The 14635-nt window shown below is 41.9% G+C and overlaps 1 protein-coding gene and 1 pseudogene across 1 annotated transcript; one reads left to right on the top strand and one right to left on the bottom strand.

The window, feature by feature from the left end:
• Window positions 1-1380: 1380 nt before the first annotated feature.
• On the bottom strand, window positions 1381-4311 carry LOC115173537 (flotillin-1-like; annotated as a pseudogene).
• A 1816-nt stretch (window positions 4312-6127) lies between these two features.
• On the top strand, window positions 6128-13235 carry LOC115173536 (tubulin beta chain). Its single transcript, XM_029731719.1, has 4 exons — window positions 6128-6301; window positions 8545-8653; window positions 10603-10713; window positions 10924-13235. The coding sequence occupies exons 1-4, from the start codon at window positions 6245-6247 to the stop codon at window positions 11979-11981; spliced, it is 1335 nt and encodes a 444-aa protein (XP_029587579.1). The 5' UTR covers window positions 6128-6244; the 3' UTR covers window positions 11982-13235.
• Window positions 13236-14635: the final 1400 nt, after the last annotated feature.

Raw genomic sequence — 14635 nt, 5'->3', positions numbered from 1 at the left:
CACATCTGTGAGAGCTGCTACATAATCTGCTTGACCTTTCTAAAGACTAGCGATTACACAGGATCCTTCAGTGTGCGAGACACAGGCAGTACAACGAAAACATCAAAAACACCTCAAATACGTGTTGTAAAAGTGAATGTAGACACACATCAATGGGAAAGCACACATTTCGCAGATAGAAAATAATAATATATAGAAAAACAACAGATAAATTGACTGGCTTATTTCACACTACTTCTCCGAAGAGGCTTTGCAGGTATAGATTAGAATATTGGATGCTTTGAATGGTTCCTATTTTGCACATTCATTGTTGTACGAACAGAGCCATGACATTTCTCTCTTAACCAATTACATTTCGTCAGACTAAAACGACAACCAGTAACATTAAAAACAATGAAAGACAAACATAGATTTGGTCAGGTCACCTTTGCTTCTGATAAGTAAGACTGAGCGCTGAGAATAAGACACCCGGGTGGAGGATTTGACTGTGCGTTTACATTGAACTCGCCAGTTCAGATGCACTTAGGGTTTGGCAGCAAGGCAGTGGACACAGCCAGTTATGAAGGAGGGAATCAAGGGACAAATATACAGGCAAAGAGGTGAAAGGTGAGCTAGGCAGAGAAAGGGGTATTAAGGCACATGGAAAGAAGTAGATACTAGATACAGTACAGTGCCCTCTGTAACTATTTGGACAGTAAAGAATTTGTTCTTATTTTGACTATACTTCAAAGTAGTAAAACGTTTAGTATTCAGTCCCATATTCATAGTACGCAATGACTACATCAAGCTTGTGACACTATGAATTTGTTGTTTGTTTTGGTTTCAGATGATTTTGTTCCCAATAGAAATGAATGGTAAATAATGTATTGTGTCATTTTGGAGTCACTTTTATTATAAATAAGAATATAATATGTTTCTAAACACTTCTACATTAATGTGGATGCTACCATGATTACGGATAATCCTGAATGAATTGTGAATAATGATGAGTGACAAAGTTACAGACACACAAATATAATAACCCCCCAAAATGCTAACCTCCCCTGTTATTGTAATGGTGAGAGGTTAGCATGTCTTGGGGTTATGATATAAAATGCTAACCTCCCCTGTTATTGTAATGGTGAGAGGTTAGCATGTCTTGGGGTTATGATATAAAATGCTAACCTCCCCAGTTATTGGAGTTTTTATTAGCCATCGTGATTCTACATCTGCATTGCTTGCTGTTTGAGGTTTTAGGCTGGGTTTCTGTATGTGTTCAGCTGATGTAAAAAGGGCTTTATAAATACATTTCATTTGATATAGTCTTGCACATCACGATATATCGTCTTGCATACCATGACATTCGATTTAATCATATATCGGCCCAACCCTATCTGGTACTCACCGCTGGGCCTCGGCCAGCTTCTCCATTTGGCATCTCATGGCCTCAGCAGGCTTCTTCACCTTGGCCTCCAGCTCCTTCTCCTTGCGGGTGATCTCCTGCTGCTGGAGCATGATCTGCTGAGAGTGCTCCACCACCTGGACCTGCATCATCTTCTCCTCCTCCTCGACCCACTGCTTGGTCTTGGCATCCTGACGGGGAGGGTTCAAATGTCCTAGGATGCTTTCTTCAGCTCATAGTTCCTCTGAGCCATGGCAATCTGGATCTCATTGACGTACTGGGCTGAGATCTTCTCCTGCTTGTCATGGGCCTCCTACAGAGAGAGAGAGAGAGAGAGAAACCCAGGAAGTATAAAAAAGGAACAAGGAGAGATTGGAGAAGGAAAGGTTCAGATGGAGTACGAGAAAAGAGAAAAGTAAGAACGGATAGGGAAAACCAAGAGAAGGAACGTGATGGAGAACTCAGAAATAAACAAGAGAAAGGGACAGGATAAAGGGCGCAAGAAGAGAAGAAGGTAGACAGGAAAGCGAGACCAGAAAGAAGGGACAGGTGGCTCACCCTGATCACAGCATCCCTCTTGAACTGGGCCTCTCCGATGCGGGCGTCTTTCTGCACCTGGGCGGTCCTGGACTTCCCCGGGGAGCGGAGGTAGTCCTGAACCACAGAGAGGAAGAGAACAACATTGGTTACTTTTTAGTTTAGGCTCCATTATTTATCTAGCATTGGAGTAGTTGCAAGAATGGAGTCTCCATTGAAAGAAGAGCGAGGAAGCACACCTGGTCATCGTGAACGTCTTTGAGCGTGTAGCTGACCACGCCGATGCCCATGTTGACCAGGTCGGACGAGGCCACCTTGAACACCTCCTCTGAGAACTTCTTACGGTCCCTATAGATCTCCTGGAGGGGGTGAAATAACAGAGTTCGTGCCGATGTTGACGTGCTTGTGTTTAGTGTAAATGTCGTGACAGTCAAAAGTTGCAGTGTTCCCGCTCCATCGCGTTACCATGTACAAGTTGTTGAACACATAGCCAGACAGAGATATCCATATGACTATGGTTCTGATGTATATACAGCTGTTTCATGTGTTGTTTTATTATTGTCTGTTTGTTATGGTACATAACAAGACAGTTCTACCGTGCAATGTGCTGACTATGGTACATACAAAAAATACCCTCAAAATAAAAAAGGTGGCATTCTGTACTGTCGCCTCATATGAATGATTTGATCTCAAATCCAAAATGCTGGAGTATAGAGCCAAATCTAAAGTTTTAGCTTCACTGTCCAAATAAATACATAGGGGAGTGTGTCTCTGGCCATAGCTCTTGGCTTTGGTCATGGCTTTACTGCATTGAAATGAGTAAGCAGCTATAAAGTGCTGTTTATTTATCTATAACTGTAACTGTGGATGTGGCCAGTAAGGGTCCAGTTTACCTCATGTAACCATGAAGAAGGCAAATAGTGCCGAAATGTTTCTATGTTGCACTAAAATGAGTGAACTTCTATAATGTAGCCTGGTCCCAGATCTGTTTGTGACATCTTGAAAAACAGTTGTTTTACAACGGGTTGGTCAAAACAAGCATTGTGATTGGGTAGTTGGCAGTACTCGGCTTCATCTTGTACCTACGACCGCAGCACAGCTGTGCTAACAAGGTCAAAACCCACGCCCCCTCGTGTTGTCAAGTTTACCTCCACAGTCAGGTGGGCGATGAGGGCCCTCTGGTGGCCCTTCAGCGTCTCCAGGGCGATCTCGCCCTCCGACTTTCCCATGAACATCTGACAGGCTGCGGCCAGCATCTCCTTGTTCTGCCCCTGGATCTTCATCTGGACGGAGGAGAGAACACATACTAGCATATTAACATTTAAAAAAGAGGATGTGAGATACACATGAGAGTATTATTACCATCCTACAGCTCTTTAATTTGACATGTTTACACTGTTTCCCAACCCTGGTCCTCGAGTAACCCTGGACAAGCACACCTGATTCAACTTGTCAACTAATCATCAAGCCCTCAATGAGCTGAACAAGGTGTGTTTGTCCAGGGCTACAATAAAACTGTGCACTAGCGGTACTGGAGGACCAGGGTTGGGAAACACTGGGTTAGATAATGGACCTGATACCACCATAGCCTCATTTGGACCACACGTGTAGAACATGTTTTTCTTCCTCAGATGCTGTAAAGACAAAAAAAAACACACACACACAATTTAATTAAACAATTTCATATACCAAGCTCCAATCCTAGGCAGTGGGCCTGACAGTGGGTTACTTGAGAGCCTTACATTGGCCTATTGCTTAAGCATTTGTAATTCATCATGACAGCATGAAATCTATACAGTTGGCCTAATAATAACCATTTGATACAGCTGCTGTAAGTAACTAAATGTGACTACGTTTTTAATATATTCTATTCAAATGTCATCTGAATCTGAGCAGATAGTCAGTATTACAACTATTGTGACATTCCCCATGAAAATCCAAGGGGTTAGGAGACATCATTGGCAGTTAATTGAATCTGCGTTAATGTTGCGCAGCATCTGTATCACGAGCACACCCAGGACATTTTGCTGATAAAGCGCATAGATAGAAAGACACGCCCATGTACTGTATCAACAAATGTATCAACACACATGCAAATAGGATTTAAATAAAACACGCACGGGTGTGTTAGCAATGATACAAATGTATAATGTTTGCCAGACCCCACTGATGTTTATATATGATGCATCAAATCAGTCTAAAGATGAGTCAAAAATATGTCCGATCACTTACCAATTTGACAGAATGAACTAATGCAGAGTGCAAATGTATTGATGCGTTGCAACAATACTGTGTTTGGCTCTCAAAATACAGCAGTGTCATTCTTGGTATCGTCTGTCCAATGACGGTATGTATATATGACGCTGCTTCTCCCGTTATAGCTCTTCCCGTCAAAAGCGTCTGTCCATCGTCTCACGCCCATTGCAAAATGTGCTGTCGCCATCTTGTGGTAGGGTGGTGCATTGGATTTCATTCAACGACCAGAGTGAAATACTTCTGCATTTAGAATACAACATTGAATTACTTAGCTATATCAACAAAGTTTATTGACTTTATGCAATTTAGTTGCCTTTTGTTCTTTGTTGTGCCAGTATCTCATTAGATGGATGTAGAGGCATCATGCCTATTTGAAAGAGAGGATGTGTGTGTGTGCGTGTGTGTGCGTGCGTGTGTGTGTGTGTGTGTGTGTGTGTGTGTGTGTGTGTGTGTGTGTGTGTGTGTGTGTGTGTGTGTGTGTGTGTGTGTGTGTGCGTGTGTCCTCAAATTGTCTACCCATAGCCTCTCATTCTGATGGCAACCCAATTTCTTTCAAGTGAGGCCAGTCTGATGTGATCTGGGTCACGGCACCAATGTGACAGGTTGTACTTGAAGGTTTTGCTTCATGCAACCACCCCATTGAACGATTGTCTTAAGGATTGGACCCTTTTTTTAAATTTAGCCTAAAATGACATACCCAAATCTAACTGCCTGTAACTCAGGACCTGAAGCAGGGATATGCATATTCTTAATACCATTTGAAAGGAAGTACTTTGAAGTTTGTGGAAATGTGAATTTAATGTGGGAGAATATAACACATTAGATCTGGTAAAAGATAATACAAATGTTCCATCATCTTTGAAATGGAGTAGAAAGGCCATAATATAATATTGCAGCTTACGCGCGATTTTGATTTTGGCCACTAGATGGCAGCAGTGTGTGTGCAAAGTTTCAGATTGATCCAGTGGAGCATTGCAATACTGCACAGAAATGATATGGTACTACAAAATTTAAGTTTACACACTCCCAGGAATGTCATATATGATGGATCATTAGCTTATACACTAACTTTCACACATCTAGATGGCCGGGCGGGGTGGGTGTGGAGCCAGAGACAGCAGGGGTTCAAACTGTAGAACACAATTCCTACATTTGAATATAAAAATGTATTTTTTATCAAACTATGCTACATTTTATCTCTGGGACCCTCGGGATGACAAATCAGAGTAAGATTACTGAATGTAAGTACTTTATTTACCTTCAGATGTGAATGTATCAAACCAGTTGGCATGATAAAAGTTTTTGTTGTTGTGCACTCTCCTCAAACAATAGCATGGTATTTTTTCACTGTAATAGCTTCTGTAAATTGGACAGTGCAGTTAGATGAACAACAATTTCAGCTTTCTGCCCATATAAGACATGTCTATGTCCTGGAATGTTTGCTGTTACTTACAGCGTCATTAAAACATATTTGTTTTAAGCTCATATTTCGGATGATGAACATATTTGCATTTATTGTAGTAAGGTTATCAATATGTCAGTGATTTGTCTTGGCTGATCTGATTTCAGGTAATATTACTGTACAAAATATCCCTTTTTTGTTTTTTATTATAGGGACTGTTTTCACGTCTAATAGGGGGAGAATTATTATCCAACAAAATATTTTTGCGTTAATAACCAATGCTATAGGAGTCTTACAGGATGCATGGCAGGAAAGTCATACATTAGAAAATCTTTGATAGCAAGTGTGCTGATTCCATGGCCTGCTCCAACAGGACAGTGATGACATGACGGGACGCGGCACTCCCTCTCTACTTCCGGCCCCTTTCACTACGGCAGAGAAACCCCTTAGATTTTATTTCCTCAGCCAATCAAGATTGGGTTTCCGAAGACCGTGACCAATCATTAGCGCAAGCCTCGGTTTGGGCACGGTCCAGACTTATAAATTCTTTGTCCCGCCTTGCTCAAAGGGGGCATCCACATACTTCACAGTGGTCAGTGGGTCAACTGTGTGGCAATAACAGCACTCCACTTCTTCGCTTGTATTTTCTATTATAACTATCATACAGAATGAGGGAAATCGTGCACATTCAGGCCGGCCAGTGCGGTAATCAGATTGGGGCCAAGGTAAGAATCTTGAAAACTTAAATGAACAAGGCTTACATTTGGCAATTAATCAATAATGCATTGTACCATTTGTTGCTTCTCGAGACAAAAAGTTGTATTCTAGGCTATGTGTATTTTAAGTTGAAATGTTCCACTTAGCCGAAATGATAAACATTCAATGCAGAAGTTCCCGTTATGGTCTCATTTCGAACACGAGGTGACCATTTTAAAGTTATCTCAATGGATGAAGAGTACCGGAAAGAATATCCCTTTTGTTGTCCCTTTTCAGCCCTGTTGTAAAACTTCTACTTCGTTTTGTTCTTTATAGGCTATAAATGTATAATTTGTCAATGTGAACTAGTCGTAGAAGAAAGCGAAACAGGAAGAACGCTGACAGTGATTTTATTATAGTGAGATAACGGGTCTGTCGAGACATAATTTCGCGGGAGTGTGGCTGTGTCCCTCTATCTGGCCCCTCTCTGCCACGCTCATTGTTTTGTGTCTGGAATAGCCTTCTCTTCAACAGACTACGAAAAACAGATGTCTCAAATGAAGACTTTAAAACACAAATGATAAAACAACTAAAAAGACACTTAGTCCTACAGTTATGACACTGGCAAAAACTAATTTCATATAGTTCACCCCCCGCGTTTACAGATGTTGACGCACAAATATAGCATTTTCGAGACAATTTATTTCGTTTTTTTGGTGGTTTGCCAAGTCAAGGTTTCCTATAATTTTAGTCTCAGTATTCCCTTGCATTAGACATTTACATAAGTAACGTTGCTTACGTTAAAGTCAAACTTTAAAAGAGTAATGGGCTTTTTACGACAGAAACGCATGCCCTGTTGCGCATTTACACGCCGGCTCTTAGCTGAGTGCGCGTAGTAGACCAGTAAAATAAACCATTATTATCGCTATGATGGCAATTTCACAATTGCGATTTAAGTAGAATAGCGGGGACACTATAATCGTTGTCTTGTTGGAGCTGAATAAACGTCCTTTAAGAGAGAGGAACGAATGCCAACAACTGTGAGACGGGGGCGTCTGGGCGAGGGGGAGGGATATGAACAAGTGGTCGACTAGCAGAGCAGATGACGTCATTTAAATGACTAACGCTAGTGATAAAGAGCCGAGCTGACACTTTTAGAGTAGCCTATATGTTTCTATCCTCAACTTAGTCATTTTACACAACACCATTTGGGAACACCACCATGGAGGGTCCAGTGGGCCAGTGAAATGTAATCAACATAATTTAATATCCACAAGGCCTCTTTAAATAGGCTGTCTATACCGGTTCGCTAGATAAGTCTATTCAGCACTACCGTTTGTGGTGGATGGAAACGGGAGTGTGTCACTAGCCTAATTTGGTAGCCCTAACTTGTCGGCGTGTTAAATGAGAATTTGTATTAGCACAGTGGACAAGAATTGGCCGTTTCGCTAATCTTTCTTGTTGTTGAGAGGCGTTAAAGAACGGATTTCAAAGTGGAGTGAAAGATCAAGAGGTGTATGATGTAACACAATGTCCTCTCTCTCCACTTCAGAATAGGGTCAGTTGAGTTCGTGTGACAGTCTGTGCCACTTCCTTAACGAAGTTTCGCCTTAACGTCTCACCCCATCAATCTGTTCCAGTAGTCTAATGCCAACGGAGTACTGCTTCTCTCTTATCCATTTCTAATGAATCTTCATGGATGGTCTTATTCTAGTATAATGTCTCGTGACTGCGTAGGTAATTATTTATTGGATTTGCCTCAGGAGGGATGAAACTGAGAGTGGTTTCTGAGCCAATGCCAACATCTGCTTTCTACACTCCCTGAGAGAATTCGACTGCAATTTTTCACCCATGTGATACCGGAGAAGGTCAAGAGCACACAGCTGTGCCAGGATAGACAATGCCACCGGGAGACATTTTGAATAGTTTTGGAATTATGTAACGTATTGAATATCCATATGGTTCAACTTAACAGAATAGTTTGTCTTGCATGATATTTTGTAAGTGCTACCTTATATGGTATATGGCCATGTTCATCTTTACAGCAATAGTCATTTTTTCATTACATTTCTAATGCAATAATATAGTAACAACATCCAAATATACATTACTAGCTCAGCTTCCCATCCACTTGACCTCACACCACCCCACAAGTGAATGGGCTATTACATTACGTTGGTAGTTCAGCCACTTAGCGCAACCTGCACTTTAGGAGTGCTGGCCTGTATCAATTCAAGCCTCTTGTTGACTTTTATCGATCTGACCTCTTTAGTTCTGGGAGGTGATCAGCGATGAACATGGCATCGACCCAACAGGCACCTACCACGGAGACAGCGACCTGCAGCTGGACAGGATCAGTGTCTACTACAACGAGGCTTCAGGTAGCACATCTACACCCGCTACAGTTACAAATAACCTTTCAACGGAAGAACGTCTTTGGTGCTTACACAGACATGTACATACAGTACCAGTCAAAAGTTTGGACAACACCTACTCATTCAAGGGTTCTTCTTTATTTTTTTACTGTTTTCTAAATTGTGGAATAATAGTGAAGACATCAAAACTATGAAATAACACATATGGAATCATGTAGTAACCAAAAAAGTGTGAAACAAATCAAAATATATTTTATATTTGAGATTCTTCAAAGTAGCCACCCTTTGCCTTGATGACAGCTTTGCACACTCTTGGCATTCTCTCAACCAGCTTCATGAGGTAGCCACCTGGAATGCATTTCAATTAACAGGTGTGCCTTGTTAAAAGTTAATTTGTGGAATTTCTTTCCCTCTTAATATGTTTGAGCCAATCAGTTGTGTTGTGACATGGTAGGGGTGGTATACAGAAGATAGCCCTATTTGGTAAAAGACCAAGTCCATATTATTGCAATAACAGCTCAAATAACCAAAGAGAAACGACAGTCCATCATTACTTCAATACATGGTCAGTCAATCCGGAAAATGTCAAGAACTTCAAGTTTCTTCAAGTGCAGTTGCAAAAACCATCAATCGCTATGATGAAACTGGCTCTCACGAGGACCGCCACAGGAAAGGAAGACCCAGAGTTAACTCTGCTGCAGAGGATATGTTCATTAGAGTTAACTGCACCTAAGATTGCAGCCCAAATAAATGCTTCACAAAGTTCAAGTAATAGACACATCTCAACATCAACTGTTCAGAGGAGACTGAGTGAATCAGGCCTTCATGGTCAAATTGCTGCAAAGAAACCACTACTAATGGACACCAATTAGAAGAAGAGACTTGCTTTTGCCAAGAAACACGAGCAATGGACATTAGACCGGTGGAAATCTTTCCTTTGGTCTGATGAGTCCAAATTTTAGATTTTGGGTTCCAACCGCCGTGTCTTTGTGAGACGCAGAGTAGGTGAACGGATGATCTCCGCATGTGTGGTTCCAACTGTGAAGCATGGAGGAGGAGGTGTGGGGGTGCTTTGCTGGTGGCACTGTCAATTATTTATTTAGAATTCAAGGCACACTTAACCAGCATGGCTACCACAGCATTCTGCAGTGATTCTGCATCCCATCGGGTTTTCCTTTAGTGGGACTATCATTTGTTTTTCAACAGAACAATGACCAAACACCTCCAGGCTGTGTAAGGGCTATTTGACCTAGAAGGAGAGTGATGGAGTGCTGCATCAGATGACCTGGCCTCTACAGTCTCCCGACTTCAACCCAATTGAGATGGTTTGGGATGAGTTGGAATGCAGAGTGAAAGAAAAGCAGCCAACATGTGCTCAGCGTATGTGGGAACTGCTTCAAGACTGTTGGAAAAGCATTCCAGGTGAAGCTGGTTGAGAGAATGCCAAGAGTGTGCAAAGCTGTCATCAAGGCAAAGGGTGGCTACTTTGAAGAATGTAAAATATAAAATATATTTTGATTTGGTTAACACTTTTTTTTTTTTGGTTACTACATAATCCATATGTGTTATTTCATCATTTTGATGTCTTCACTATTATTCTACAATGTAGAAAATAGTAAAAATAAAGAAAAAACCCTTGAATGAGTAGATGTGTCAAACCTTTTGACTGGTACTGTATATGCAAACATACATATATGCATTTATTCTATTGAAATTGAGATTCATTTAAATGATATCCATAATGTAATGTAATGGGTGAAAATATCAACGTGGCAAGGGATACTGAATAGGATCACTCAATTCGTGGACTAATGGAGGTGTACAGGACGTGATATATTTTGTCCTCCCCCTGGTGGACAGACAGGGAGCTCCACTTCCCTTGACATCATATAGCCCATTGTTCCCTGCAGTATTGAGCTGGTGTGTGAGTCTCTCTATCTTTGTCTCTCTTGGAGGTGGCAAGTATGTACCCAGAGCGGTCCTAGTGGACCTGGAGCCCGGCACCATGGATTCTGTCAGATCCGGACCCTTCGGACAGATCTTCAGACCAGACAACTTTGTGTTTGGTAAGGAATGAGATGGGTAGGAGTTTAGCAGTGCTTGGAAATGTATGGGACATATCACTTTTAGTTACCACATAGGGAAATGAAACTGTGATTAAAAAATACATATTATGAAACAGTCCTGTCATTTTTGAAGTAAAATAGGGTTTGAGGTGTTCTCCTCTCTTCCCCTTTTCTCCTGTAAATGTCCTTCCTTTCCTCCTATGTTTCTAGGTCAGAGCGGTGCAGGAAACAACTGGGCAAAGGGCCACTACACTGAGGGAGCAGAGCTGGTGGACTCAGTCCTGGATGTGGTGAGGAAAGAGGCTGAGAGCTGCGACTGCCTCCAGGGCTTCCAGCTCACCCACTCCCTGGGTGGGGGCACTGGCTCGGGCATGGGCACCCTGCTCATCAGCAAGATCCGTGAAGAGTACCCCGACCGCATCATGAACACCTTCAGCGTGGTGCCCTCCCCTAAAGTGTCAGACACTGTGGTGGAGCCCTACAACGCCACCCTCTCGGTTCACCAACTTGTAGAGAACACAGACGAGACCTTCTGCATTGACAACGAGGCTCTCTACGACATCTGCTTCCGGACCCTCAAACTCACCACGCCGACTTACGGAGACCTCAACCACCTGGTGTCGGCCACCATGAGCGGAGTGACCACCTGCCTGCGTTTCCCCGGCCAGCTCAACGCCGACCTCCGTAAACTGGCCGTCAACATGGTACCTTTCCCCCGTCTCCACTTCTTCATCCCCGGCTTCGCCCCCCTCACCAGCAGGGGGAGCCAGCAGTACCGTGCCCTCACCGTTCCGGAGCTCACTCAGCAAGTGTTCGACGCCAAGAACATGATGGCCGCATGTGACCCGCGTCACGGTCGCTACCTCACTGTCGCCGCTGTCTTCCGTGGCCGCATGTCCATGAAGGAGGTGGACGAGCAGATGCTCAACGTCCAGAACAAGAACAGCAGCTACTTCGTTGAATGGATCCCCAACAACGTCAAGACCGCCGTCTGCGACATTCCTCCAAGAGGCCTCAAAATGGCCGTCACCTTCATCGGCAACAGCACGGCCATCCAGGAGCTGTTCAAGCGTATCTCTGAGCAGTTCACCGCCATGTTCCGCCGCAAGGCCTTCCTCCATTGGTACACCGGAGAGGGCATGGACGAGATGGAGTTCACTGAGGCAGAGAGCAACATGAACGACCTGGTGTCTGAGTACCAGCAGTACCAGGACGCCACCGCTGAGGAGGAAGGTGAGTTTGAGGAGGAGGCTGAGGAGGACGCTTAAAGACAGAAAGAAGCAACACGAGCGAGGTGGAAGAATGAAGAAAAGTCCTACAGAAAGCCGGAAAATAACAAAATAACACAAAAAGAGGAAAACAAGAAAAGTGCCAAAAGAAAACCGGAGAAATACTATAGAACGTAGCTGAGAAGAGGGGCCCAATTGCACACCCAGAAATGGAGGATCAAATCTGAAAATGTCTGAAATGGTCGACGAGAACAGAATGACTGAAGAATGTGACTGGACAAGGGAGAATGAATGTAAGGAGAGGAGTGACAAGCAGCATAATGAACAAATAAACCGGACAGTCTGCATTCCATTTACTGTGACACCATTTAATAAATAAATACGTTAAGAAACAAAATTGTTGAAAGAAAGTTAAAGAAGAAGCCTGTGCCTCTGACAAGATTGTTCCTGTTATTTTCAGTGTTATTTTTGTTGTTGCTGTGATTTTGCATTTAATCATGTTACTAATAAATGTGAATGTGACCACGTAAGCACTACAGGACCTCTCACCCCACAGTTCTGATTTTGAGACTATGGTTATTAACTTATAGCCTGGTCCCAGATCTGTTTGTGTCGTCTTGCCACCGACTTCTATGGTCATTGCCACGTCATTGGCAATCAGATCTGGGATCAGACTAATTAACTTTTGAACGGTTGCTTGATTCTGGCCTGACTTTAATGAAGGTGTCTGCGCCACCTGGAGCCGTCCTCCCCCGGACGCCAACCAATGTGTGAATACAGGATGACACAGACAAAGATGGGATGAATCAAGGGATTTAGTTTGATAGTGCCAATGGAGCTTTATAACAGACAACAATATCATGGCAATGACCAGTGAACATGTGTTGGGTTCTACCAGTATTATCAATCTCAGTGATAGTGGAACTGGAACATAATGGGGAGAGGTCCAGGAATTATATTCCATTTGACCATAGCAAGGTTTTGAAACAAGATTATCTGAAGGAACCTCTGCAAATGTGTGTGTACAGAACATTTTAGTAAATGTTTACATTTTTAACCACTATTCACATAGATGTCATTGTTATTTTAGGTCCAAGCCAGGTTATCTATATGTCTAAACCCGGCTATAGTGTCAGGTATTGTTGACATCTGTACTGCACTATGAAGGGATGAAACTGCAACTCTTGTATGTGTTTTCTTTGTTTTTTCTATTCTGATTCTTAAAATAATTATCTCTGAGAAAGTGAAAAGCAAGGTGCCACTGGGGAGAAATAAAAAGGCCTTTTTAGAAAACCTCTCTGGTGTTATTATTGGAAAATAATACTGTGGTATAATGAAGCAATAATACATTCACAATGAAACTATTGCAAACATTTACTGTAACACCCTTGCATTGAACATTTAGAAAATCAGTTGAATAGAAACAAATATTAAATCAATAAACTGTTGGGCAAAGGCAAAACATCCTTTGGGTGTTTAGGCTATTTGTTAAACGAGATTATAAAAGAATATGAATAAGCACTTGAAAACAGCAGATAAACCCAAATGATCTTCCAAAATATTGCTACCTTGTCTAACACACGAGATTAGCATATGTAGATTCCTCTGCCTGGGTCTGTGATGAATTCCAAAAGGGCATAAGCAGTGGCAGACAAATCAGATTGTATCTGTCAGATCATGCTTCGTAAACAACAGGTCTGGAATTGGAGAATCGATTGGTTCTTATGTTAGTACAAACTCGGAGAAGGGAAGGGAAAAAAGAGTAAAAACAGATAAATGAAAAACGAATTATGTCATAAATGTATGGCCATTTTGAATTTGTTTAAATCGTCAGCCACCACTGTAACTAACCTCCCTATACGTGTGATATTGTAGCCTACAGGATATCTAAAGCTGTAAAAACTATATATTTTTAAACATTTGTTGGTATAAAACAGTTATATTTGTTCTTTTTTTAATCAAACATCAAGGCAAACAAGATGTGAAGTCATAACAAGCAAGGGACAATCAACGATGGACTATGCGTTCTCTGGAAAATAATGTGTGGAACACATACCATGGCGATATTTTAACTAATGTACCGCTAGAAATCTGTTCTTTTGCAGTTAGAAATGTGTTCAACATTCACTGAAGTAAATGACTTAAATGTAAATGTAAGTAGCTAGAAAGTTTACTAGATAGCAACAGTAGTAGTTCCCTTGGTAACCAAACAAATAGACTTGCTAGTTTAGCTAACCAAACCATCAGTCCTAGCTTGCTATTTATGAAAATTGAATTCAACAAAGCCAATCATGTTTTCAATTCAACTATTGCTTTCAAAAGCAGCTCAAACATAGAACATGTAAGAACTATAGCCATTGAATTATACCGTGTAAAGGCCTACTGTGCATTATTTAAGCAAAATGTCCAGAGGGGGTGTGGTAAATATACCACGGATAATAAGGGCTGTTCTTAAGCCACGCAACCCTTAGGGCCCGGATACAGGCCTTAGCCGTGGTATATTGGCCAATTACCACAAACCCCCGAGTTGCCTTATTGCTATTATAAACTGGTTACCAACGTAATTAGAGCAGTTAAAATACATGTTAAGTCACACCCCTGGTATATTTTTTATTTGATTTATTTAACCTTTATTTAACTAGGCAAGTCAATTAAGAACAAATTCTTATTTACAATGACGGCCTACAAAATGG

Source organism: Salmo trutta, chromosome 34, assembly GCF_901001165.1.
Source record: "Salmo trutta chromosome 34, fSalTru1.1, whole genome shotgun sequence".
In the NCBI taxonomy this organism is placed as follows: domain Eukaryota; kingdom Metazoa; phylum Chordata; class Actinopteri; order Salmoniformes; family Salmonidae; genus Salmo; species Salmo trutta.
Note: the sequence above shows the minus strand (reverse complement) of the source record. Positions and strands in the feature narration are given on the sequence as shown.